This window comes from Beta vulgaris, chromosome 3 (assembly GCF_026745355.1).
Source record: "Beta vulgaris subsp. vulgaris cultivar EL10 chromosome 3, EL10.2, whole genome shotgun sequence".
NCBI classification, from domain to species: domain Eukaryota; kingdom Viridiplantae; phylum Streptophyta; class Magnoliopsida; order Caryophyllales; family Amaranthaceae; genus Beta; species Beta vulgaris.
In genome coordinates, this window is record NC_079204.1 from 47,918,853 (window position 1) to 47,946,814 (window position 27,962).

Consider the following 27,962-nt stretch of genomic DNA (forward strand, 5'->3'; position numbering starts at 1 on the left):
TTTCCCAGTTGCAGTGTTACAGTGATCTTGAACAGTAATAAATCAACAAATATATGTTTTTTTTCTTTAAACTAACTACATACGAACTATAAGTACACATTCCAAAAATAATTATTATTAATTTTCACATGAAGCCTACTTTTACAAAGAACTAATTAGTCAGTTCGGAAAAAACTTCCCAGTTCATCTGTTCTGAAACACTTTAAGAGAACCAAGACCATCTCAATTGAGGAAGAATCATAAAATTTGTGGCACTACAGTTCACAGATCAAGCCTCGTTTGCGCTTGTCTCTTGCACTCCACCTTAGCTTTGTGAATGTGTTGTACGCCTTTGCGAATTCCCAGATTCCGATGCAATTGAAGTTCGAATTCTATGTTAGTATTGCTGATCTCCTCCATCTGGTTGAAAGCATAACCTAACAGTTTAGTTGTGTTGAACAAATACGAACACACACATGACACATCAAGTACAGTTAAAGCCAAAGAATTGGACAAATGCTTCAATCAGAACTGTTCTCTACATTTTTTGTTCAAGCAATTTTTGGTGGCATATCAAGCAAAAACAATAGTATATAAACCTTACATATGATATGATTATAATCATAATATCAAACTATTGTTTTTCATTCCAATATACTACATTATTCAACTTTTTACTAGATATACTACTTTTCTTGATGATTTCAACAAAACACATGTAGAACAACTGGGTTGGGCAAAGCTCAAAGAATTGCGTAACAAAGACAAGAGAAACATGCAGAGAGCTTAAAACTTCGGTTGGAGGGGAAGGGGGGAGAATTCAGATTGGAGCATCATTAATTGAAAGATGAATTATAATTTATAAGTTCACATAAAATGTTGCATATGAATAATTCAGATAACGTCCTATTAAAGTTATCCATTGACAAGCAATTACCACCTAGAAATGTGCATTAGCCAATACATAAAAACATTAGCATAGAGCTTTTCATATAGCATTGATCAAATATCAAAGTCAAAATTATCATTAGTCAACCTACTAATTGGATACCTTTGAACATAATAGAGTAATTCATTCTCTCCTACACGTCTACAACTTTTTTTTGTTTATGGTTCTTTTTGTTTTTCATTGTTACATCTGGAAAGGAAGTTGACCATCTCACTATTTTTTTTAAAAAATTTAACCATCCTTCAGGGAAAAAAAGATCGACTTTTTATTACCTTGAAGGCTTGAACTACTAGAAATTTTCATCCCGATGCCTCTAATATAACAATTTTGGGCTATCAATTCCTTCAGCTTTTAAGAGAGTGATGGTACTTCAAATCAAGAATGTCCAATGGTGGACTGGCTATCAATTCCTTCAGCTTTTAAGAGAGTGGGCTATCAATTCCTAACTTATCTCTCATCTCCTTCTTACACCTCACGTCAAACTAAGGACATACACCTGCCTCGCTGCCTCAACCATCTTTTTTTCTTTATCGAAATGGTGATTTTGATTCATCTATTTCTCTCTCCTACTTTTAACATACCCCGCCATATATTCTCTCTTTTAGCCAATTGATATTCTATTTTACATGTTCATATTTAATAATAAACCAACTATAGGATCAGGGCACCATGTTAGACCAACCTCATCTCCCCCCATAGACGGACTCATTACCCACAATGGTAGAACTACATTATAAGTCTTTAATTTCTAAGACCAACTAAAGACTGGCCATAGGACATGCTTAAATCCCACTCACAATCTCAACCAAATATACTGAACTATAATTGGTTGATGTTTTAAAGCGTCAAGTAAATTTTATAATTGGTCGAGCTCCCGAACCATGCAACACCCCGAAAGAAAGCATATGGGATATCCACCGGAAAAAGGACAGCCACCCTTTGAGAATTCCTTCGAAGGGCAGGCAGGAGGGGAGAGAAATAATCTAATGCTTGTAAGTTGTAATTATTATGGAAATGCCAAAAAAACCTTGAGCTACCAGTATGAAAGTCACTACCCTTTAGTTGCTTTTATTTAACTTTTCGGCATTTGAGGTGGGGGTTAAACACTTATTGTGAAAGCAGCCTACAGCTCTTCCATTCCATGTTATATCCGGATTACTGAAGTTATACAGGCTTTTCATCAAACATTATACACGAGTCTGTTACCACTATCACCATCTGATACATATGTAAGCCTTGAGATTGCATCAATGAGTGCTTGCTCGTGTTCCTGAAAATTGTAAATGTCAAAAGTTATCAGTGTTTAGCAACCATGCACAGGTTACATGCACAAGCAAACTAAAAGTATACCTTCAGCATTTTTTTTGCCTTCTCAATTTCAAGACGATCAGGATTAGTTGCAGCAACCACCTTTTCCACCTGCTTTGAGGAAAAGGATAAAACAAAGTAAACAAAACTCTGAACATAAAATATGCCATACTGCAATACTGTCTGACCTATGTTGATTAAATATGTATACCTCCTTAATTAATGTATCAGTATGAAGAATTTCGATATCATCTGTCATATTTCCAGCACCATTCTGAATCTCACTCCTATATTGCTTTCTTCCAGCAACAGGAACTGCACCAATATGGTTCATGGATCTCTTATCTCCAGGACCTGCTCTATGAGATAATACAGGTTCCTCATTCACCCATCGGATATCCTCAGCAGGTATCTAAGAAAATATAGATAAAGAAGTTTACTTCACAGAAAAAAAGTATATGCAATGGGAAAAGAGGCAGTCAGCAACAGAAGCTTGCCCCAGTGATCCATAATAGCATTTATGCAAACAACATCATGAACTGTGTTTCTTGTTTTAAATAGAATGCACCGGTTTCATCAACTTGTACAGCCAGAACCAATATGAATCCCAACATTGGAACTTGGGATACTTTGGGAGGGGCTGTTATATGAAAACTAATTTGGTTTGTAAAGCAAATTGAGCAAATGCTCATGCAGTGAATGGAAGAGCAAAATTCCTTACCTTCTCACAAGTCTCAGCAATCAGCACAATATGGTTATAATAGTAATTATTGTCATTATCATTCTGCATCCTCAATACTTATTCCTACGACCTCTAGTAAAAAGTGTATCAAGTGGTAAACATAGTAAGTAGAAGTTCCTAGGAATTGGAAAACAGGTGAGGTGTTGGGGAAAGTAGAACTTCCTACGAATTCTAACTTCCCACAAAATGAAGTTAGTTTCTTACCTAGAGACCACTAGGTAAGTAAAGTTCCTATCAGAATTCACTTTTCCATTGTGAACCAAACACTTTTAGCAAATTCCCATAAATTCGATCATGACACAAGAAAGTGATAGGAACACTACAATAACGTATTGCAGTAAATAACATCGCAAGCTAATTTGTGCCACAGCCGAGCGAACACAAACAGCCTGAGAGTGGACAAAGCCCAGACCTTGATGCGAGGGTAGAACAAGTGAAAGCACGAGATGAGGCAATAAACAACATTACAATTTACAAACATCATTCCCAATTTGCTATCAAGATAAAGCCTACTTAAAGTTAAGCTCCTATATCCTAGCTGGAGAAGGAGAAGGAGAAGAAGGAAGGGGAGGGGATGGAGAAGAACTTCCAGCATATTCTGAGCCAGAATACAACATGGCTCGCCCAGGGTATCTAAAAACAGTAAAAACAATTATGCACAATCATTTGTCGTGTTATAAAACCCAGTAGACAGCAGTACCATGATACATTTGAACTTGAATGCCTGCCAGAACACAATTCATAACTTTGCTCCAAGTTATTGAGACAGAGGTATAAGTGTCGGACATTAGTACATATCCTAGTGCTAGACATATCGAGGATTACAATTTTGGGCATGGGACTGAATCCTGAAGATTGGACACAGGTGTGGGACACGTTGCGTGAAATATAATTCTTGATTCCAAAAGCTTTTAAAATGTTTTCCCCAAACACAGGTATTAGATTTACTTCTTTTTTGCTGTTGTCGTTATAGTTATTCTTCTTATCTAAAGCCTGTTTTTATAGTATATCATAACTTTCTTTGTGCTTTCCTTTTATTATACAGACTCTGCAAATATGTACATCATGATAATTGAGGTGCCGCAGAATCCTTATCAGAGTTTCTAGCATCGGAAATGGGTGCTTAGAATAACTAGAAGAGTCAAAGTAGCGTTCTTATAAAAAAAAGGTAACATGAATTTTACCAACTACACTCACCTCCATGAGATTAACCCACTCAAAAGATTCTTCTGGTGAATGAATACCATAAACTAATTCATGTCGTCCCTGAAAAGAGCACAAATTAATGAGAATGGTTCTTGACCCTAAGAAAACAGAAACCATATTAGGAATGCCATACATCAGATGCATTGTATCGAGAAACAATAGCCTCATAGAAATGGTTGTCGTCAGGCCATCTAGTCAATACTTTCCTCCCCACCAACTCTTCACCAGTTCCAGGCGTAGCAGTTTCATGTGCAGCATGGTTACTATATGGGAACTGCATCAACATAATGAGGATACGCCAACCATCGTCAAGACCTCACGAAAATCAAACAGGTAGAAAACTATATAAATGAGAGTAGTCCACCAGCATCAGATGATATACTTATACAAGTAAGATCTTCAACCTGTCTGGGTTTTCTGCCTCGGCCTCCAAGAGCTCCAGCTGAAGGAGGTGGCACATTGGTAGGAAGAGACTGTGTTGTTCTTTGTTTCTTGCGGGAAGCAGGAGTTGGACTAGAAACATCATTGATAGGATGTGACGTACTCAGAGCCTGATGACCCCCAGCCTGTCTCCATTCCCTTAATATGCAGCCAACACGTATTAAGTCACAGCAAAGATACACCAGTATCTAACACCTCCAGCATACAGAAATATAAATGACATGTTTTCATAAAAAGTTGAATAAGACTTCCTGAGGAAAGGAAAGGGAATTCAAGATGGTTTGCTGAAAATTAACAATATATCACATAGAAAACAATGAATGCTTTCGTTTCAAAAAAAGCTTTTTTGACTTTCCTTTTTGACTTGGACAAGTTATTTCATGCAGTCTTTTGCATCTTCTAACAAAATACAAGAGGGAAAGCCACATACTGCTAGTTATCCATGCCTGAGAATCTATAAGAAAAGAGATTTGAAAAGAGATTCTAGGCAAAACCAAATCTCAGCAAAATGAAATAAGATAAAACAAAATCTAACCTTATACGGCACATTATCTCATCATTATTGACCCTCACAAGAAGCTCTCTGTGTTCATCATCTGAAACTCTCAACTCTTTTCTGAGTTCTGTTATCAGACCTTCTTTGTCCTGAACCAAGGATTTTAGAGTGATATAAAGGCTGACAAGATGGACATGTGACACGCTACTTACGTCAAATTAGAGAAATTACCCATGAAATTGCATCAGATTGGGCTTTAAAAGCTCGAAGGACAGCACAATAGGCTTCCTTTTCAAGATGATGGATTTGGTACTCCATGTCTCCCTGTACTCTGCGAGAGGGTCCTGAACCTAGCATTGAATTTCCGTTTCTTGAGATGTGCGGCGCTATCTGAATTTTATTTTCAGGTGGAGGAAGATCTTCATCAGTATCTACGGCATTCTTCAACTAAAAAACATGGTCATTCTTCAGTAAACAAGTCCTTTCATGTGCGCGTGTGTGTCAATTGTCAAACACTCAGACACGAAAATGTAAGAAGATATAAAGAACTGTTTATACCCCAAATGCACCTTATGAACAACTGTTTTGTGAAAAGATACAAGAAATCCCAAATCACATTCTTAAGCAGTTTGTCTAGCACCCCACCTCCCGTCCTGAACACGACAATATAAGAACATACAAAGATATACTTGAGCAAATTTAGAGGCATGTATAGCTGTAACATCATAATTCATCAGAAAATTCAACTCCCCATAGAACTCTCCAAGTACAACAAACTTACTACAGCTGAATTAAGGTTCTTAAGACTTCGACACAAATAAACATCATCCTATATACCACATTTCCCAAATCTTGATGCAAAATATTCAAAGATATTGTATTTACTTCGCACTACTGCACTGGAACTTAGGAAAAGTCGCAAACATATCAATTGACATGTAAAAAAAGCATTCCCCAATAATCAGATAAACAGTAAAAGAAACAACATTCGATAAACTAGCACTACAAATTTCAAATCAAATAAAAAACTTTTACAACGACCATTAATTCGTGAAAGAAACAAAAACCCTAAACCCCGAAAATCGCATACGAAAAAACCAAAACACAACAATGTAATTCAACACATACCAGAATTTCCAGAAGGAAAAGGCTCGTAATTCATCAGCAGACTGAATATATTCTGGAATCTTCACCTCAAATCGATAATGAAAAAAAAAAAACAGCCCAAACCCTAGAAATCGGAAAAAAGAGGGGAATACTATGATGCTTATGAAGAAGATAAAAATCGAATATTCGGTCGTGAAATGTATAGTTTGAGAGAAAAATGTATAAAAGTTGGAGTGATTTATGAAGTTCAAAGTGGCGTGGTATATATAGAAGAGAAGTAGAACCCAACTGAAGAGGGGAGGAGAGAGAGAGATAGAGAGATGAAGTTGAACAGCGCTGATTTTGATGGGTGGGATTAGCGGATTGGGAACATTTTGGTGTTTTTGGGTTTTAAGTGATTAGCTGATGAAGTATTTTTTTTTTCTTTTAGTTTTGGAGACTTTGAAGTTTCGAGGTTTATACTTTATAGGCCCAAAATGTCAAGGTTACTTCTTTTACCCGTTACTATTGGTACACTCTTTAATCTGTAACTAGTTTGTAAACGGGTTAGGCCCCGGAAATTTATTGTTTTATTATTAATATTTTACTTTAAAATGATATCACCAAATATCATTTGATTTAGTGGTTATTAAGACTTATATATATTTTGGGCAGTTTTTCCTGTGAATATTTTTTGATACTACTATGATAGAGAAATGTGGTAGGTGTCTCAGCTAGTTAGTTTACCTTGGTTTGTTTTTCTTAGTCTGTGTTTATGTATTTAATTTTGGTGCTAGTTTTGAGCCATAGTAGGCAAAGTAGCATTTGATATTGATCCTGTATTTGTTTTTTAATTTAAGTGTGTTTTCTATTCAACCTAATTTAACTTATGTTAACTTATTTAAACTTATGAGTACTCATCCGAATTTCCTAGAGCTCCATTGCAACTTTTACTGAAGAAATAATATTAGTAATGATTTTTTTTTGAAAGAGAAATTTCATTAATTGAAGGCCAAACGGCATCTACAATAGATATTAAAGAAAAACAAGATACAATTAAACAAGGTTAAATCAAATTCATCTTCGAAGAAACTATAATGAACCATATCGAGCAATACAGCGCAGCCCCCTTGTATTTGCTGAATCAAACATCTATTGATGAGGAAGTCTATCATTCTGACATAGTTTGAGAAGAACATTCTTGATCGAGTCATGTTTACCGCATCCGAGATTCCAATACCTTCATGTTGAGTCTCAAACTTCAACCAATGAGAACAATTTCCCATACCTAAAAACAAAAAAAGCCTACTCACAACTCTCATAGGGGAGAAGAAGATCTCCACAACAGAGACTAAAAATCCCATAACAGGGTTTGAAGAAATCTCATAAAGAAATACTAATTTATTCAACCAAACAAGAAAATAAACAAAAAACTGAAAATAAAAGGGAAAAGGCCAGGGTGTAATATCCCGTATTTAAGTAATACTAAATATCGGATTAATTATAAATTAAATATTTTTCAAACTAACAAAAACAAGAATTATAGATATTAAAATGTATAATAAGCTATTTTAAGTTTCCTTTATTTAATCTAACTTGTGGACAATAGAACAAGTATATACTTAAGCAAAAATGGAAATTACAAAAGTACCCCTATGAGTCTAACTCTAGCACATCTTCTTCCTTCCTCCATTTTCTTTCTCTGCAAATTCTTTAGTAGTGTTCACACATGAAATCAAACTCTTTAACTCTATACTCAGAAATCTTCTCCATTAGTCAATGAAGTTGCTACAATATCTCATAAAATCCGGGAAGAAGCCCCCAAACTTTGAATTCTCAACCTTCTTCCATTAATGTATCTTGACCCCAAATTCATATTTTTCACATGATAAACTGAACAGCAAGGCAATGGCAACCTCCAACAAGCTCTATAAATACGGATTGATTTCCACGATTTGCCAACACAAACAAAAACCAAAAATCAGATTTTTATTAGCCAAAATACCACTGCTTTGTTCCTCTGTTTTTGGGCGAGCTCCACCGCACCACCACTGAACCACCCACGTCTGCCGCTGCTATACCCAACCACCAAGCACTCCGCGCCGTCCAGTCGCGCAGCCCGCCTCCCAACACCGCCACTACCCAGCCAACCACTGAACACCCACAAGCACTCCTTTCTCTCTCTTCGACCCACCTGCACAGCTGCACGAAACTCCACCTGAAACGAGCCACTCTGACACCTTCGAACTCGCCGCTGCAGCGTCCATATCCGGCGACGTGCGTTGTATCGCGCTTCCTCTGTTCCTTGCCGCTAGGTAATGAACGTTACCTTTTATTTTCTTTCTCAGTTTTTCATTCTTCTTTTCCTTTTTAGGCCCTAAATGTTTTAATTCTTAAATACTTATTGTATTGGTTTTATTTGGGCCTAAGTTCTAGAATATGCAAACACACTAAGAAGTAATGAAAATGTGATAAATTGTCCAACTCTTATATCAGAAACCCATGTACAAGTTGTTAAAAGTGATTACTATTTTAGTTGTTGAACTCTAAGAACAGTCATAAAAATTTGATCAAATTTATAGTCATGTGAAGAAGATAAATTAATTACTATAAAATTTAACTTAATGTACATACTTATGAAAACTCGTAACTTATACATATCCACTAAATCATGAGTAAGCATACTTTACTAATATTCACAATAAGTTTTAATGTAAGTTAGATGTATGGAAATAAAAAGATTATTTTAAATGAAGGAGGTTATGATAATAATATGACTCCATGTATTTCCATAATAAGTGATGTAGGCAAAGGCATAAAAAAAAATATATATATATATATATAGGAGATAAGTCTTAAGGTTAAGATAATCATTAATATTATTTAATTATTGGTTAGATTAAGGAAAAAGGGATATTACAAGCCTCCCCCGACTATCAAAGTTACTAAGCAGATTTGAGGTAACGTCTACTGCTAACACCCGCATTCCCTTTCTAAATATCTGTTTTATGTTGATATTTATAATGTTTATGTTAAAATGTATGCTTTTATGGATTGCGGGATATGAATTTTTTTTTTTATGAACATGATATTTCATGACGTTACGTAATTTATGATGATTTCGAAAGATTGAAAGAATATGATTTCATGATGATTGTGAAGTATAATGTATAAATAAAAAGAAATGGAACATGATAAACAAAAGTGAAAGATGGTTCTTGGCAGTACGATGTTATGTTGGTCGTGCACGTACCGTTCTATTCTATGGCGGAAACGCCACCTTCTGGTTAGGGGCAATTGTCCCTGGTGGCACCGCACTATGCATGGCTTTATGCCACCTTCTGGTTAGGGACATTGTCCCTGGTGGCTATTGCCCTATGAGATGATGATGAGATGATGATGGGAACGTCCCTGTATGTTATACTCGCCAAGTTACCAATAAGATAATTATGATGATGATTATGATATGAAGATAATAATGAATTTATGTTTACATAAAATGTTTATGAAATGTTTTTACTTATTCTCTCTCCTCCCTGTTTGCAACTAAAATGAATTGAAATGAATTTACGATGTTAGAGTAGTATGTTACTGGGCTTCGGCTCATGACGTTTTGTTTTTCTGTTTTAGGTAATGACGGGGATGACGGAATGGCGTAGCAGTGAGGAATAATTACTACTTAAATTATGCATACTCTTATATTATGTATTCTAAGCTTAAGAACTAAATTTTGTGAACCTTAACTATATTTCACCTAGTTATTTATGCATTTCTAAATTAGTTATGAAGTTTAATATTTATAAAGTTACGTTCTTTAACGAACTTATGTTGCCTTGTATTTTCCAAAAGGAAAGTACGGCAGTAACGCACCGACTAAGTTAAAGTCTTCCGCTGCTAAGTAAGAGTTAATTAATGAATTAACGATGCTTAGGAGTCGGGGCGTTACAGAATGGTATCAGAGCCAACGGTTCCGAAACCTTAAGTAAAACCTTATAGGTTTTACGTATTTCATATAGGAACTAAAATGGTTTAGGATAATACTTTAGCTAACATAGATAAAATAAATAAATAAATAAAAATAAAATGGTTGTAGATAAATAAGGAAATCAATAATGAATATGAGTGTGAGTGATAGGACGGGAATGGGAAACTTTTACTACTTTAAGCTTTGAACGAGTATGAGTATATGTTATAAACGTAAAATGTTTTATGTGTTAGACAATGGCCTCAAGTGAAAGTGACCCTATTAATGGGGGAAATGCAAACCACGAATCCGAGGTCACGCTCGAAGAAATGAGGGCAAGGATTGACGCATTGCGTAGCGACCCTGTTTTTGGAGATGCCACCGGAGATGCTAGTGATAACCGAATGGATTTAATGAGGCTGATGATGATGGAGCTTTTACAAGGAAATCGACAAAGGCCTAGGACTGAACAAGAAGAGTGCTCAAACATGTTCAAGAGGTTCTCGGCTCATAAGCCCCCAACTTATGATGGAAAGCCAGACCCCACTGAGTTTGAAGAATGGCTCAACGGCATGGAAAAATTATTCGAAGCTACCCAGTCCCCGATAAGTGGAAAGTTAACTTTGCAGTCTTTTATCTGAAAGGACAAGCCGATCTCTGGTGGAAAACTGCCAAGGAAATGCAACAGCAACCTGGATTCGGATGGGAACATCTAAAGGAGGCCATGCGCAACCAGTTTTATCCTCAGTCATTGCAACTCCAAATGGAGTCGGAGTTTATTCATTTGAAACAGAGGAATATGACAGTCTTGGAATACGCAGTGAAATTAATGAACTTGCTCGATTCGCTCCAGACTTGGTTTCCACTGATCGTCAACGGATGAATCGTTTCGAAGGAGGTCTAAAGTTGACCTTCAGGAGAAACTAGCAGCACATATGAGCAAATCCTATCAGGAATTGTATGATAGGGCCATCAATGTCGAACGCAAGACGAAACTTAGAAAGGAGGTGTTTGAGAATGGTAAGAGGAAAGGAAAACCTCAAGAAGGCCAATCAAGCAACAGTTTCAACAAAAGTTGAATACTGGTCACATGGAGGAAATCGTAATCAAAGACAAGTTCCTCGGTGCAACAAGTGTAACAAGCAAGGCCATTGGGCAAGGGACTGTCGTAAAGGCACGACCAATGTTATCGATGTGGTAAACAAGGCCATATAGTGAAAGATTGTCCTGTTCAAGAACAACGAGGCCACAAGTGAACAACCATGGCTTCACAAGAATCAAGGGAATGGACAGAATCCACTTATAGCGGAATGCGAACAACAATCGTAATCCTCCGAGAGGACCTCCACAAGCTGGGAGAGTGTTCATGATGCAAAGAGAAGAAGCTGAAGCTGATGATACCGTCATCACTGGTACTTTTCCTGTCCACTCTATACCCGGTTGTGTTCTTTTTGATTCTGGAGCTTCACATTCATTTATATCTACTGCATTTTCTAGAACTTTGAATGCAAAACCATGCCCTAAATTCTCTGCCATGTCAGTTTCCATCCCAAATGGGTGAATCTATCTCATGTGATGTCATGTATAGAAACTGCCCTATCCTTATAGGAGGCTATGAGTTCCTAGTTGACCTAGTTCAATTTGAATTAACCGACTTTGATGTGATATTGGGAATGGATTGGTTATCCAAGTACCAAGCCGACATTAATTGCCTTAACCATGAGATAACCCTTAGAAGACCTGATGGATGCAAGGTTCTTATCGAAGAAGAAAAGCAAACCCGTATTATCTCAACCTCAAAAGTATTCAAACTACTTGCGAAGGGTTGTTACGGATACCTTTGCAATGTAATAGACCTAACAAAACCTGAAGACTCTTTGTCCGACATCCCTATAGTAAAAGAGTACCCTGACGTGTTTCCAGAAGACATACCTGGTATGCCTCCGCAAAGAGAAATAGACTTTAGCATCGACCTTATTCCGGGAGCTGCTCCTATCTCGAAGGCACCATATAGAATGGCACCAGCTGAACTGCAAGAATTGAAGAAGCAACTAGATGAATTGCTCGAGAAAGGGTACATCCGACCCAGTGTTTCACCCTGGGGTGCACCAGTCTTGTTTGTAAAGAAGAAAGATGGAAGTATGAGGTTGTGCATCGATTATCGAGAGTTAAATAAGATTACCATCAAAAATAGATATCCCTTACCCCGCATCGACGATCTTTTCGATCAGCTGCGAGGTGCAACCATTTTCTCCAAGATAGATTTGAGGTCTGGATATCATCAACTTCGCATTAAGCCAGAAGATATCTCAAAAACCGCCTTCAGAACTCGATACGGCCATTATGAATTCACGGTGATGCCCTTTGGTTAACCAATGCCCCAGCCGTTTCATGGACTTGATGAACCGAGTTTTCAAGCCCTACCTTGATAAATTCGTTGTTGTATTCATCGATGATATCTTGGTATTTTCAAGAAACTCAAGTGAGCACGAAGAACACTTGAGAAAGGTGTTGGAAATACTAAGAGAAAGAAAGTTGTATGCGAAGCTGAAGAAATGTGAATTTTGGTTGAAAGAAGTTGCCTTTCTAGGGCACATCATTTCTGAGAATGGAGTCTCCGTTGATCCTCAGAAAATAAAAGCCATAATGGAGTGGCCTAGACCCACCAATGTCCCCGAAATTCGAAGTTTTATGGGTTTAGCTGGATACTACCGAAGATTCGTCCAAGACTTCTCAAAGATAGCTATGCCTATAACGCGATTGGTGAAGAAGTCGGTCAAGTTTGAATGGAGCGATGAATGTGAAGAAGCTTTTCAGGAGTTAAAGAAACGCCTTACCTCTGCCCCAATTCTAACCCTTCCTTCTGGTACAGATGGCTTTGTAGTGTATAGTGATGCCTCCAAGCATGGATTAGGATGCGTGCTGATGCAAAACGAGAAGGTTATAGCATATGCTTCTCGACAACTCAAACCGCATGAACAAAATTACCCAACCCATGATCTTGAACTAGCCGCTGTCGTATTTGCCCTGAAAATCTGGCGACACTATTTGTATGGTGTTCCGTGCAAAATCTTTACCGACCATAAAAGCCTCAAATACATCTTTACCCAAAAAGAGTTGAACTTAAGACAACGTAGGTGGCTAGAACTCCTAAAAGACTACGACCTTGACATTCAATATCATCCTGGAAAAGCAAATGTTGTAGCTGATGCCCTAAGTCGAAAAGCTCACCTAAACACAACCTTGACCCTACCAAAAGCTATAAAGATGATCTTTGGAAAATGAAAGTGGAGATCATTCAGAGAAAAGAAGGTGCATACTTGAATGCATTGGAGTTGAGGCCAACATTTTTGGGAGACATAAAGGAGGCACAAGGTGAAGACCCAGAGTTAGAGAAAATAAAGAATGATGTGAAAAGAGGGAAGTCGCCAGGATTTGTGATCCAAGAGGATGGTACTTTGAGATTTCAAGGAAGGTTATGTGCCCCAATAAGGAGACATTAAAGAAGAGGATTTTAGAAGAAGCTCATAATAGTCCTTTCTCAATCCACCCCGGAGGAAACAAGTTATACAAAGATTTGAAACAGACATTCTGGTGGAGCAACATGAAGCAAGAAGTCGCTGAATTTGTGGCAAGATGCTTGACTTGTCAAAAGGTCAAGATAGAGCACCAAGACCTGCAGGGCTCCTACAACCTTTGAGTATCCCTACTTGGAAGTGGGATTCGATCTCGATGGATTTCATAATGGGACTACCACCGTCAACTCGAGGCATGAACTCTATCTGGGTGATTGTGGATAGATTGACGAAATCCGCGCATTTCTTAGCTATAAGAAATAATTGGAGCTTAGACAAGCTAGCTGAGTTGTATATGAACACAATTGTCAGGCTACATGGAGTTCCGAGTTCAATCGTATCTGATCGAGACTCAAGATTCCAGGCAAAGTTTTGGAAAGAATTGCAAAAAGCTCTTGGCACTAGACTCGACTTCAGTACAGCCTTCCACCCAGCAACTGATGGTCAGACGAACGGACGATCAGCCTGGAAGATATGTTAAGAGCATGCATGTTAGATTTTCAAGGAAGTTGGGAGAAGTACTTGCCACTGGTAGAATTTTCTTACAATAACAGCTACCAAGCTAGCATCAAAATGGCCCCTATGAAGCACTCTATGGAAGAAGATGTAGAACACCCCTTTGTTGGAGTGATATTGACGAAGCTCCCCGACTTGATACAATAAATGACATAAAAAGTACGCTTAATTCAGACTAGGATCAAGACTCCGCAGAATCGACAGAAGAGCTATGCAGACCGACGAAGGAGACCACTAGATTTATAGTGGGTGATCATGTTTTTCTGAAAGTCTCACCTACTAAAGGTGTCATGCGATTTGGTCAATCTGGTAAGCTTAGTCCAAGTATATCGGCCATATGAGATTCTCGAGCGAGTGAATGACGTGGCTTATCGACTGGCGCTACCGACAGACCTAGATAAGGTGCATAATGTCTTCCATATATCGATGTTAAGAAAGTACATACCTGATCCAAGCCATGTGATTAGGCATGAACCTTTACAACTGAGAAACGACTTGACTTACGAAGAAAAACCGATTGAAATTCTTGACCGTAGGAAAAGCAGCTCAGAAACAAAGTAATTCCCATGGTAAAAGTTTTATGGGCCAACCATTCGTCGACTGAAGCAACTTGGGAAGTTGAAGATCAAATAAAAGCGAAATACCCTCATCTATTTGCTTAGATTATTATGTATGTTTATCATGTTTGATCTGCATATGTTATCTAAAGTATGAATATGTTTTACTTTCATAATGATTTTTGATATGCATTGCATGACCTTATTTTGACTTAGTAAGTTTCGAGGACGAAACTTTTTCTAAGAGGGTGAGGATGTAATATCCCGTATTTAAGTAATACTAAATATCGGATTAATTATAAATTAAATATTTTTCAAACTAACAAAAACAAGAATTATAGATATTAAAATGATAATAAGCTATTTTAAGTTTCCTTTATTTAATCTAACTTGTGGACAATAAACAAGTATATACTTAAGTAAAAATGAAATTACAAAAAGTCCCCTATGAGTCTAACTCTAGCCATCTTCTTCCTTCCTCCATTTTCTTTCTCTGCAAATTTTTGTAGTGTTCACACATGAAATCAAAACTCTTTAACTCTAATACTCAGAAATCTTCTTCATTAGTCAATAAAGTTGCTACAATATCTCAAAAATCGGAAGAAGCCCCAAACTTTGAATTCTCAACTTCTTCCATTAATGTATCTTGACCCAAATTCATAATTTCAATATAAACTGAACAGCAAGGCAATGGCAACCTCCAACAAGTCTATAAATACCGATTGATTCCCAGATTTGCCAACACAAAACAAAACCAAAAATCAGATTTTTATTAGCCAAAATACCACTGCTTTGTTCCTCTGTTTTTGGGCGAGCTCCACCGCCACCACCACTGAACCACCCACGTCTGCCGCTGCTATACCCAACCACCAAGCACTCCGCGCCGTCCAGTCCGAGCCGCCTCCAACACCGCCACTACCCAGCCAACCACTGAACACCCACAAGCACTCCTTTCTCTCTCTTCGACCCACCTGCACAGCTGCACGAAACTCCACCTGAAACGAGCCACTCTGACACCTTCGAACTCGCCGCTGCAGCGTCCATATCCGGCGACGTGCGTTGTATCGCGCTTCCTCTGTTCCTTGCCGCTAGGTAATGAACGTTACCTTTTATTTCTTTCTCAGTTTTTCATTCTTCTTTTCCTTTTTAGGCCCTAAATGTTTTAATTCTTAAATACTTATTGTATTGGTTTTATTTGGGCCTAAGTTCTAGAATATGCAAACACACTAAGAAGTAATGAAAATGTGATAAATTGTCCAACTCTTATATCAGAAACCCATGTACAAGTTGTTAAAAGTGATTACTATTTTAGTTGTTGAACTCTAAGAACAGTCATAAAAATTTGATCAAATTTATAGTCATGTGAAGAAGATAAATTAATTACTATAAAATTTAACTTAATGTACATACTTATGAAAACTCGTAACTTATACATATCCACTAAATCATGAGTAAGCATACTTTACTAATATTCACAATAAGTTTTAATGTGAGTTAGATGTATGGAAATAAAAAGATTATTTTAAATGAAGGAGGTTATGATAATAATATGACTCCATGTATTTCCATAATAAGTGATGTAGGCAAAGGCATAAAAAAAATATATATATATATATAGGAGATAAGTCTTAAGGTTAAGATAATCATTAATATTATTTAATTATTGGTTAGATTAAGGAAAAAGGGATATTACAAGCCTCCCCCGACTATCAAAGTTACTAAGCAGATTTGAGGTAACGTCTACTGCTAACACCCGCATTCCCTTTCTAAATATCTGTTTTATGTTGATATTTATAATGTTTATGTTAAAATGTATGCTTTTATGGATTGCGGGATATGAAATACTTTTTATGAACATGATATTTCATGACGTTACGTAATTTATGATGACTTTCGAAAGATTGAAGAATATGATTTCATGATGATTGTGAAGTATAATGTATAAATAAAAAGAAATGGAACATGATAAACAAAAGTGAAAGATGGTTCTTGGCAGTACGATGTTATGTTGGTCGTGCACGTACCGTTCTATTCTATGGCGGAAACGCCACCTTCTGGTTAGGGGCAATTGTCCCTGGTGGCACCGCACTATGCATGGCTTTATGCCACCTTCTGGTTAGGGACATTGTCCCTGGTGGCTATTGCCCTATGACGATGATGATGACGATGATGATGGGAGACGTCCCTGTATGTTATACTCGCCAAGTTACCAATAAGATAATTATGATGATGATTATGATATGAAGATAATAATGAATTTATGTTTACATAAAATATGAAATGTTTTTACTTTATTCTCTCTCCTCCCTGTTTGCAACTAAAATGAATTGAAATGAATTTACGATGTTAGAGTAGTATGTTACTGGGCTTCGGCTCATGACGTTTTGTTTTTCTGTTTTAGGTAATGACGGGGATGACGGAATGGCGTAGCAGTGAGGAATAATTACTACTTAAATTATGCATACTCTTACTATTATGTATTCTAAGCTTAAGAACATAAATTTGTGAACCTTAACTATATTTCACCTAGTTATTTATGCATTTCTAAATTAGTTATGAAGTTTAATATTTATAAAGTTACGTTCTTTAACGAACTTATGTTGCCTTGTATTTTCCAAAAGGAAAGTACGGCAGTAACGCACCGACTAAGTTAAAGTCTTCCGCTGCTAAGTAAGAGTTAATTAATGAATTAACGATGCTTAGGAGTCGGGGCGTTACACAGGGGGCTTACCATGGATGAAATCATCCACGGCAGCCCCAAACTGATGAAGAAGAAGAAGGGGAGGCTAGGGTTTTAGAGAGAAAAAGAGAGAAGGAGAGGCTAGGGTACTAAGAATTAATTATCATTACTAATTATCATTAATATTAGTAATGATAATTAATTATTTATTCATTTAATAATCATTTAAATATATCATAATTATTAATTTTATTTATGATTATTAATTATGCATTGAATTGATTTCAAGTAAGTAATCTATTACTAGCATTCTTTATTGTCATTATCTTTTGAACTTACACGGATTAGAGTAAAACCAACTTCATTTCAATCATCAAAAAATGGAGGTAGTACATAGTAATATCAATTTATATTTTTACATATATTCATTATCATCAATGGAGATAGCACATAGTGACATTCTTTCATCATCTAAGGGCCTGTTCTTTTCGATATAAACAACTGAACTGAATTGAAAATAAGTTGGGGAGAACATGCCCTAAGTCTATTCCTTCATCCTCCATATCAACGTTTCCAAATTCCACATCATTTTATGAATGATTGCCATATCTCATTTATTACTTTGTTTTGAACCTTGTTTACATCCTCTATATCATGACGTCCGTATGCATGTTGCAATATGTTCTTGGTTCCATTAGTTCAACCTCTTGCAAACTTGTTGCAACATATTTTAACTTATTGTAACTTATTAAAACTTGTATAAATTGAATATCTTAAATAAAGTTAGAATTAGTTGAATACAATACTATCTAAGTCTCATGTTCTGAATGATTCTTAACCTAGTTTGGGTGGCCTGACTTTTCTTTATTGGTATTAAATATTGGAACTTCGTAAAAGGCACGAACATTAAGAATCCACTTATGTGGAGTGAGGGAGGGTGAAGGAGTGGAGGGAGTGAGGGAGGGTGAGGGAGAGGAAGAGGGGGGGGGCGAGGAGAGAGATGGAGGGGTCGAGATAGAGAAAGAGAGGGTGGCTAGGGAGGGGCCGAGAGAGGGGTTGGGGAGGGAGATGGAGGGGACGAGAGAGAGAGAAGGAGAGGGGGCGGTGAATTAGAGGGATGGGTCGAGAGAGATAAGGAGAAGAAGGAGAGAAAACGGGGGGGTGAAGGAGGGAGTGAGGGTGGGAGGGTGAGGGAGTAGGTCGAGGAGGGGGGGGGGGGAGGGAGAGGGGGATGGGGGTTGAGAGGTGGAGTCGAGAGAGAGCAGGAGAGGGGGGGGGGGGGTCCGTGAGGCACATTAAGGGGTGGAGAGAGAGAGGAGGGGTTTAGGGAGGGGGCAGAGAGGGAGAGAGAAGAGAGGAGGAGAGGGAGAGAGGAGACTGGAAGAGAGAGAAAGAAGGAGGAAGTAAGAGAGGGAGTGAGGGTGGGAGAAGAGAAGAGGAGAGGAAGATTGAGGGAGAGTGACAAAGGGGGCAGATGAGGAGGAGAAGGAGAGGGGGGCAGATGAGGAGGAGAAAGGAAGAAGGGAAGAGAGGGAGAGAGGGGGAATGGTGGGGTGGGGAGAGAGGGAGAGAGGTAGGGCCGGAGGAGAGGGGAAAGAGAGGTATGGGGAGAGGGGGCGAGGAGGGGGGCGAGGGTAGTGAGTGAGGGTGAGAGGGAAGGTGAGGGAAGGGGAGTGGGATAGGGCAGAGAGGGAGGGAGTAGGGTCGGGTTGAGATAAGGAAATGGGAGGAGGAGAGGAGAGAGGGGATAGGGAGCAGAGGAAGGGGGAGGAAGAGGGGGAGAAGGGGAGAGGGAGGGAGCCGGGGGAGAGAAAGGGAGAGAGAGGGAGAGGGAGCGGGGGCGAAGGAGGGGGAGAGAGGGGGTCGGGGAGGGGGCAGAGAAGGAGGGAGTGGGTCGGGGGAAAGAGGGAGAGGAAAAAGGGGGTCGGTTTAGGGTTTAGGGACCGAGAGAGAGGGGGGCCGTGGAGGTAGTGTGGCCAAGGGGACAGAAGGGGTCAGGGGGAAAGAGAGGGCCTGGGAGGGTGAGGAGGGGGGCCGAGGAGAGAGAGTGGGGCCAGAGGAGAGATGGAAATGGGACGCTGGGAGGTGGAAGGAGAGGGAGTGGGGCCGGGGGGCGGAGGAGATGGGGTGTAATCCCCCACAATTTTAAAGAATTTTCATAAATATATTAAAGTATTTATGTAGTTATATTTAAATCCAAATGAGTTTGGAAAATGATTTGACTTTTAAAAAGGGTTGACTATTTTAAAAGTCAACTAAAAATATTTTTCATAGCTTAATAAAATTCGTAATATTTTAATTAAGCATGTTTTAAATAAGAGTTTTAATTATTAAAGTATATTGAAAAAGAAGTTTAATGGAATCGAAACTCCTAAAAGGATAAAAAGGAAAAGAGTCATGTTGATGATTAAAGTCCTAAGTTGTTCATCTTATTAATCATCAAATCTTATTAAATCTTATCTCTTTTCCTAAGCCTAAAAGGATTAGCCTTTATGTAAATATCCTAAAACCCAATTATTTCACCCTACACACTTATTTTCTCATAATCACGCCACTTTCTATTCTCTCTCTCCTCATGGTTTTCTTTTTCCTCTCTTCACTCGTTTTTTCTTTCACCCGAATCTGATTGACCAGATTTCTCATAATTCCGTTAATTTTTAGCCAAAACTTCCTTCTTGAAAGTTGTAGATCTCGAAAAGTTATTGAAGTTAGGCTCAAGAATCACTCAATTCCGATTCTTATTCTATTAGTTATGGCCTCTGCAAGTTTCGCAATTCTGCTGCCATATTTCACCCGCGAATTCGGTATATTACTCTTTTTTCTTCCTTTTTCCTTTTGATTCTTTTCCTCCTTATTGTTTGGTTGTTTTTCTTTTCTTCTTCTCTAAGATTCCATTAAATTATTAGTTTTTATATTATTTTATTGTTTATTAGCATGTTTATGATTTAAATTATTATTTTATATGGAAAATATATTTCGGTTTTCATATATGTAAAAATAATAAATTTCAGATTTATTATTTTCAGTTTTATTATGAAAGATATAGTTTTTAGGGTTTTTAATCACTAGAAACTATATATCTAAAGTATAAATATGAGTTTTGATTAGAATATGATTTTTCTATGCATTAAATATATTTTCAGAAGGTTTATAAATTTTTATAAATGCTGGAATTTCAGAAAGTATGTATTTTAAAGGTTTTTAATGATTTTAATCACTAGAATAGTTGTACTATACTAGAGATTAAAAATAATGAAAGTTTAATACATAAAAACGATTTTAAAGACGTTTAAAAGGGTTTGGACGTTTTTAAAGTTGCTGTAAATTTTTAGTTCAAAGTATTTACTTTGTTATTTTATTTTCTAGGCGGAGAATTCATAGTAGGGGACTTTTAGAGAGTAAAAGTGGCCTACCGTTTCGTTTACACAAGGTACGTACATAGTTACGTGCTATATGGTTAGAAACATGCTTTAGGGATATTTTTATTTATTAGTATCATGTATAGGACCTTGTTGTTCATATATATGATTTACTGAAATTGCTTTACATGTTACTTGCCTGTGTGCTACATGTAAACTAAGAATATGTATGAGTATGACTGTTTGTATGGAAGTTTGATGCAAGCAGATAAGTTCAGTTTTTGGTATTAATTCGTGAGTGAATTAATGTAAGTAAGTTGGAATCATGTGTTACATAGATTCTTTGAGATTATTTATTTATCTTATAAGAACCGTGGATCTTATTTGGTAAGTATGAGTTATATCTACATAAAGATACAGTTTACTGTTGGCTAGGTTCAACAGGCAAGTTAGTAAAGAATAAAAGAAGTTAAAGGAGTCTTGATTGATAAGTTGTGAACACTTGTTGATTCTAAGATTAAAAAGGAGTTTTGTGATGTTTATGTGATTGTTAGTTGTGAGTGTTATGTGCTTGGTTGGTGTCAACACTAAGGTGATCAATCCAATCCTAGGAAAATACATATCACGGCAGACTATGTATCCCAACCCTTAGTGTCCAACTCTAGACGTGCACCAGTCTAAAGTCTATAACCTACTCTCGTTTCACTTTACGTTGCATTCATTTTTATACTTGTGTTGACACCAACCAAGCACATAACACTCACAACTAACAATCACATAAACATCACAAAACTCCTTTTTAATCTTAGAATCAACAAGTGTTCACAACTTATCATTCAAGACTCCTTTAACTTCTTTTATTCTTTACTAACTTGCCTGTTGAACCTAGCCAACAGTAAACTGAATTTATATAGAGTATAACTCATACTTACCAAATAAGATCCACGGTTCTTATAAGATAAATAAATAATCTCAAAGAATCTATGTAACACATGATTCCAACTTACTTACATTAATTCACTCACGAATTAATACCAAAAATGAACTTATCTGCTTGCATCAAACTTCCATACAAACAGTCATACTCATACATATTCTTAGTTTACATGTAGCACACAGGCAAGTAACATGTAAAGCAATTTCAGTAAATCATATATATGAACAACAAGGTCCTATACATGATACTAATAAATAAAAATATCCCTAAATCATGTTTCTAACCATATAGCACGTATACTATGTACGTACCTTGTGTAAACGAAACGGTAGGCCACTTTTACTCTCTAAAAGTCCCCTACTATGAATTCTCCGCCTAGAAAATAAAATAACAAAGTAAATACTTTGAACTAAAAATTTACAGCAACTTTAAAAACGTCCCAAACCCTTTTAAACGTCTTTAAAATCGTTTTTATGTATTAGACTTTCATTATTTTTAATCTCTAGTATAGTACAACTATTCTAGTGATTAAAATCATTAAAAACCTTTAAAATACATACTTTCTGAAATTCCAGCATTTATAAAAATTTATAAACCTTCTGAAAATATATTTAATGCATAGAATAATCATATTCTAATCAAAACTCATATTTATACTTTAAATATATAGTTTCTAGTGATTAAAAACCCTAAAAACTATATCTTTCATAATAAAACTGAAAATAATAAATCTGAAATTTATTATTTTTACATATATGAAAACGAAATATATTTTCATAAAATAATAATTTAAATCATAAACATGCTAATAAACAATAAAATAATATAAAAACTAATAATTTAATGGAATCTTAGAGAAGAAGAAAAGAAAAACAACCAAACAATAAGGAGGAAAAGAATCAAAAGGAAAAAGGAAGAAAAAAGAGTAATATACCGAATTCGCGAGTGAAATATGGCAGCAGAATTGCGAAACTTGCAGAGGCCATAACTAATAGAATAAGAATTGGAATTGAGTGATTCTTGAGCCTAACTTCAATAACTTTTCGAGATCTACAACTTTCAAGAAGGAAGTTTTGGCTAAAAATTAACGGAACTATGAGAAATCTGGCCAATCAGATTCGGGTGAAAGAAAAAACGAGTGAAGAGAGGAAAAAGAAAACCATGAGGAGAGAGAGAATAGAAAGTGGCGGATTATTGAGAAAATAAGTGTGTAGGGTGAAATAATTGGGTTTTAGGATATTTACATAAAGGCTAATCCTTTTAGGCTTAGGAAAAGAGTAAGATTTAATAGATTTAGATTAAATAAGATGACAACTTAGGACTTTAATCATCAACAGACTCTTTTCCTTTTTATCCTTTTAGGAGTTTCGATTCCATTAAACTTCTTTTTCAAATTACTTTAATAATTAAAACTCTTATTTAAAACATGCTTAATTAAATATTACAATTTTATTAAGCTATGAAAATATTTTTAGTTGACTTTTAAAATAGTCAACCCTTTTTAAAAGTCAAATCATTTTCCAAACTCATTTGGATTTAAATATAACTACATAAATACTTTAATATATTTATGAAAATCTTTAAAATTGTGGGGGATTACAGTCTACCCCCCTTAAAAGAAGTTTCGTCCCGAAACTTAACACAAAACCCTCGTACTTTCAAAAGTTTGAACTAAGCATTTCGAAAACGTTTGGAGAAAAGGTAGTGCCTCTAGTGCACTTTCCCATTTTTAAAACACTTGTGTTACTTATGAACACTTTTCTTATGCGGAGACTCTACTTCTTTTGCACTAACATGTGAACTTGCCCAACATAGCATACATATGCATGAAAATCTCATAAAAATACACAAAAGCGCGAAATTTATCGCATTCTACCCCCCTTAAAGAAAACGAGTACGCCCTCGTAACTCACCTCAAGGAATAGGTCTGGATACTTTTTCTTCATATCCTCTTCGGCTTCCCACGTTGCCTCTTCTGATGTGGTTAGACAAAAGAACTTTGACAATATAAACATCTTTGTTACGCGTACTACGCACTTTCCTGTCGAGAATCTTGACAGGTCTTTCCTCATAAGTGAGGCTACTATCTATCTGAACTCGTTCAGGTTCTATGTAATAGCCCTATTTTTAAGAGCAATTATTAAATGTTGATTATACTTATTAAGTTAATTATGTTTCAAACTTCCTTATTTTATTTGAGTTCGAGTATGACTTATATTATCATGTTTGTAATGTATTTATTTAATTAATTTTATGGAGTTATATTATAATTATAATTTTGGGTTTTATGTGCAATTAATTGAGTGGTAGGTGGCTAAAATGGGAAATAGAGTTGGTTTACTTATCTAAAACCTTTCCTATCAATTTTGGAAACCTTAAGAACAATTACTCTTTGTCGGTTTACTCATTAGACCCAAACCCCTCAAAATCTTCTCTCACCCGTGAAAAAACCCCAAACCCCAAAAGAATCAAACTTTCTCTCTCCTCTCTCGGTGAAACCCGACCCCTCTCATCCTTGCTTGCTGCCTTGCCCATCTTTCTTCGCTGCGGTGCTGCTCGCGAGCCACTGCAGCCCTGTGTTTTCTCTCTCCTCCCTCGAAGCTCTCTTTTTCCTTGTCGCGCGTTTGTTGTTCGCGATTGTGCTGCCGCTCTCGACGCTGCTGTTGGGTGGTGCTCCGCCACCACCGCACGTCGTCTTGCTGTGGTTGTTTGTGGTCAGTTGTGCTGTCGCCGGTGGGTTTTTCCTTCCACGTTCTTGCACGCGTTGCTGCCGGGGTTGTTCGGGTTAGCGGTGGGGTAACAGTGCTGCTGTAGCGTCGCTCTTTTCACCGAGATGACCACTCATCCGCTTCTTATTGGTACTTTCCCTCTGTCTATGTTGTATTTTGAGTTGTTATTGTTGATGACTGTTGTTGTTCCATTGTTGTTGCTATTACTGTGGTTGATTATGTGACTAGTTAGGTATACCAATTGTTCTTTGTTTAAATTAGAAAGCCAATGGTGTTGTTGATATGTTGTTGTTATTATGGCAGTTTTGTTGTTGTTGATGTGGTGTTGTTGATGTGTTGTCGTTGTTGGGTCAGTGTTGCCGTTATTGTTGCGTGTTGTTGAAGTTGTGGTGGTGGTGGTGGTGGTGGAGTAGTATTGTATTATTGGATTGTTAGTCATTGTTAAACTTAGTTTGGAGCGGCTTCTTAAATCAAGTGATAAATTAAGGTAGAGTATTGTTAGTTTTGGAAATTATTTATGATTATAAGTTCTGAAATTTGTTTAGTAAAATGTGTTAGTTTAGTTTGATTAATGGAATCCTAGCTCTAGCTATATCGAATTGTAAGTTATCTAATGAAGTTATCTATTCGATAAGAGGTTATCATCTAGATTAGTAGGAGGATTTCCATTAAGAGTAATAAGGAATGATTAATGATATTACTTGGATTGGTTTATTTGATTAGTTAATTATTGAGGAAGGACAATTGATATTACTTAATATTATCGGAGTGGAATCATGAATTGAGTTAGTTTTATATAAATTAGATGAAAAATACTTGAATTAGTTAACAATTAAAGAATAGAAATGTTATGAGTTCAGAGGCGGTTTATCTTTCGTGAATCTAATGTTGATAGGAAGTTGTTAAACCTTAAATGATATTCATGTTATCAATCAGAATAGTTGTTCGAGTTCATTGTTAATTATGTTATAGAAATCCTGGTTTTTGGCTTAAATGATCTTTATTAGTGTTTAAAGGCGACTTGAGTAACATATTGATATAGTAATGAAATTATGTTATTGATTTTGTTTATGCGATATATGAAAGCTGTTTCTACGTTGTTATGGAAGTTCACTGAATTGTGGAAGGTGGTATACCTAATATATAATCAGAATTCTAATTGTAGTTTATCATTTTGTCAAAGTATATACTATATTAATAAGTGGATTGATGTGGTAAGTTGTGATAAGTGTTCTACTTATACTAGAATGATGTTTTAGATTTGGTTGGGTGTAATTCTATAAATAAAAGATTAGTTATATGAAAATCTGTCTAGAGTTATCAATGATACTATGGGGAAGAATAGTTTGAGTAGACTGCTTAAATGGGTCAACCTAATTAATGACCTTACATGAAGCCAAAGAAAGGATAAACTAATACTATAATAATGTGAAGAGTATGAAAGTTAGATTACTTAACCATGGATTAGATTAGTGAAGATGTGTTTGATAAAATATTTTAATTGGATGATTATAATAGAATAAAATAATAAAGTGATGTTGATTGATTAGAATTCGAAGGACTAAGTTGGTTTATGAGATTACTTAAGTAAGTGCAAGTTTGTGCATTACTTTAAAGTAGGTTGAACTATATAATTAAATGACTTCATTAGAAGGGAGGTTGACTCGCTATACTAGGTAAGAATATGATCCATTAATGGTTGACATTTATAATGGTATTGAAATCGAACTTACGAGATAACATGGCCCATAATTGATTAGGTCTAATCAACCTTTAATTTGTTTCATGAATCTCGAGTTGTGGAATCTACGCTAACTCTCCCCAGTTAATTCTAGGTGAGAGACCTATTGCTAGTATGGTTGATGCTTGATAATCATTATTATCATTATTGAGATGAGTCTACATAGATATTGGTAAAGTGAAAAGGAATATGAACTATCTATATGCAAAAGTATGTGATGTGTGGAATCGGGTTAGTAACTCTCGCTAGTTAATTCTAGCTGAGAGACCTATTGTCACTACGGTTGGGTATTTTACAGAATATGATTGGTTACTTGTATGGTAAGTATGTTTTGTAATTGTAAGTGAGTTGAATCGAAATGCATAACTATATTGGCCTCGAAATACTTCAGTGATTATAACTCTCTAAGAAGAAGCCTTGCTTGTTGTTCAATGATTGTCAAGGATTACTATAACTATGGAATAGTTCTAAGAATGGCGATTGGGTTATGAACAATAATCGAAAGAATCTGAAAGGGGAAAGTAGCTCGTCTGAGTCGACGGATGAGGTGACATGAACAGTGCCCCATGGACTGTGAACCTTGGGGGCCCCACAGGAAAACCTGCCCATTGCTCTGTGGGGCGATAATCGGGCGTTATATCAGGTAATGTGAAACCTGTGAATGGCTGATGAAATCAGTGGAAAAATGTACTCCGGACTAGTCGTGGTTATTGGCCAAAAGTAAAGCGAATGGTTGGGTGACGACCCCGACTGTCGGAGTGTAAGCTTTGTCTCCTCCGCCGCGTTCTCTTTCCCCCTGGTTAAAAGGAATGTTATCTCAAAGTATGAAAGTTGTATCGATATTGGATTCCCGATAAGGAATCATATCAGGTAAGTAATGAATGTTTATTCAGTATATGAATATGAATATCGATATTGGTTTCCTGATAAGGAGGCATATCATGATAAGTGATACTAATGTTGGATTCTCGATAAGGAATCGTATCTGGTTTTGTGGATTCCCGATAAGGAATAGTCATAGTAAAAAATGTTATGTTATTTATTACCTGATAAAGGTTTGTGTAGGACAGTATAAGGGAATGATTGATAGAGTATGAAAACATAAGTTTGAATTTCTGATAAGAAATCAATTAAAGGAAGTAAAGTTTATTACTTATATCAAAGTTGGTGACCTCATATTCCTACTATGGAATCGTGGTAAGTTAAAAGGTTGATCAAATGAGAATATATGAAACGTATCATTGTTAGGAGTCACCTTAGCGTGTTTGCTACTATGTGATTAATGATGTATTATGAAATGTGGAACTAGAAATATAATATGTATGTTCAACAAGATTATTGCTGCTAAGCATGCTATGATGGATGTGATTGTTGAACTTATGTTGACTGCTGAGTCGTTTTCAAGTAAAAGCCACCAAAGCATGTGTTACTCTTATTTACGGTTTAGTACTCAGCTTTGCTGATGTGTGTACATTGTTTTGTCATTTCTGTGGCCTGTCACTTGGTGGGTGGCAGTATCTTAAATGTTTCAGGTTGAAGCCGTGAGTTATTCATTTGCAAGTTGAAGCTGATACGAGATGATGCAGTATTATATTTGTTATTGAAGTGAGGACGCTCCATTTGTAATAGTTAATCATTTATTTTCTATAATATATTTTCTCTATTTAAGAATAGCTAGCTAAGTGCTCCTGATTCTC

At 36.5% G+C, this 27,962-nt stretch overlaps 1 protein-coding gene across 5 annotated transcripts; it reads right to left on the bottom strand.

Annotated features, from left to right (window-relative positions):
- Positions 1-93: 93 nt before the first annotated feature.
- On the bottom strand, positions 94-6,652 carry LOC104889206 (protein EMSY-LIKE 1). 5 transcript variants are annotated; one of them, XR_789531.3, is made up of 10 exons: positions 6,250-6,652; positions 5,353-5,568; positions 5,161-5,270; positions 4,589-4,763; positions 4,318-4,458; positions 4,176-4,244; positions 2,448-2,648; positions 2,279-2,350; positions 1,984-2,198; positions 94-399 (listed from the first exon to the last, which is right to left on the bottom strand). XR_789531.3 is itself a non-coding variant. In XM_010674371.3 (10 exons), exons 2-10 carry the CDS (start codon positions 5,476-5,478, stop codon positions 377-379), a joined length of 981 nt encoding a protein of 326 aa, XP_010672673.1. In that variant the 5' UTR covers positions 5,479-5,568; positions 6,250-6,652; the 3' UTR covers positions 94-376. The 5 variants fall into 5 exon arrangements, 4 of the variants coding, with proteins under 4 accessions (XP_010672673.1, XP_010672671.1, XP_010672672.1 ...); XM_010674371.3 differs by having other exon boundaries at positions 2,135-2,198; XM_010674369.3 differs by lacking the exon at positions 94-399 and having other exon boundaries at positions 1,916-2,198; positions 5,353-5,511.
- Between the last annotated feature and the right edge of the window lie 21,310 nt (positions 6,653-27,962).

Excerpts from the sequence above, each read along its gene's own strand:
- LOC104889206 (XM_010674369.3), bottom strand. The coding sequence starts at position 5,478 with ATGCTAGGTTCAGGACCCTCTCGCAGAGTACAGGGAGACATGGAGTAC. Across the intron at positions 5,271-5,352 it reads AATCTGATGCAATTTCATGG|GACAAAGAAGGTCTGATAAC; the intron begins GTAATTTCTCTA and ends TCCTTGGTTCAG. Across the intron at positions 2,351-2,447 it reads CTGATACATTAATTAAGGAG|CAGGTGGAAAAGGTGGTTGC; the intron begins GTATACATATTT and ends TTTTCCTCAAAG.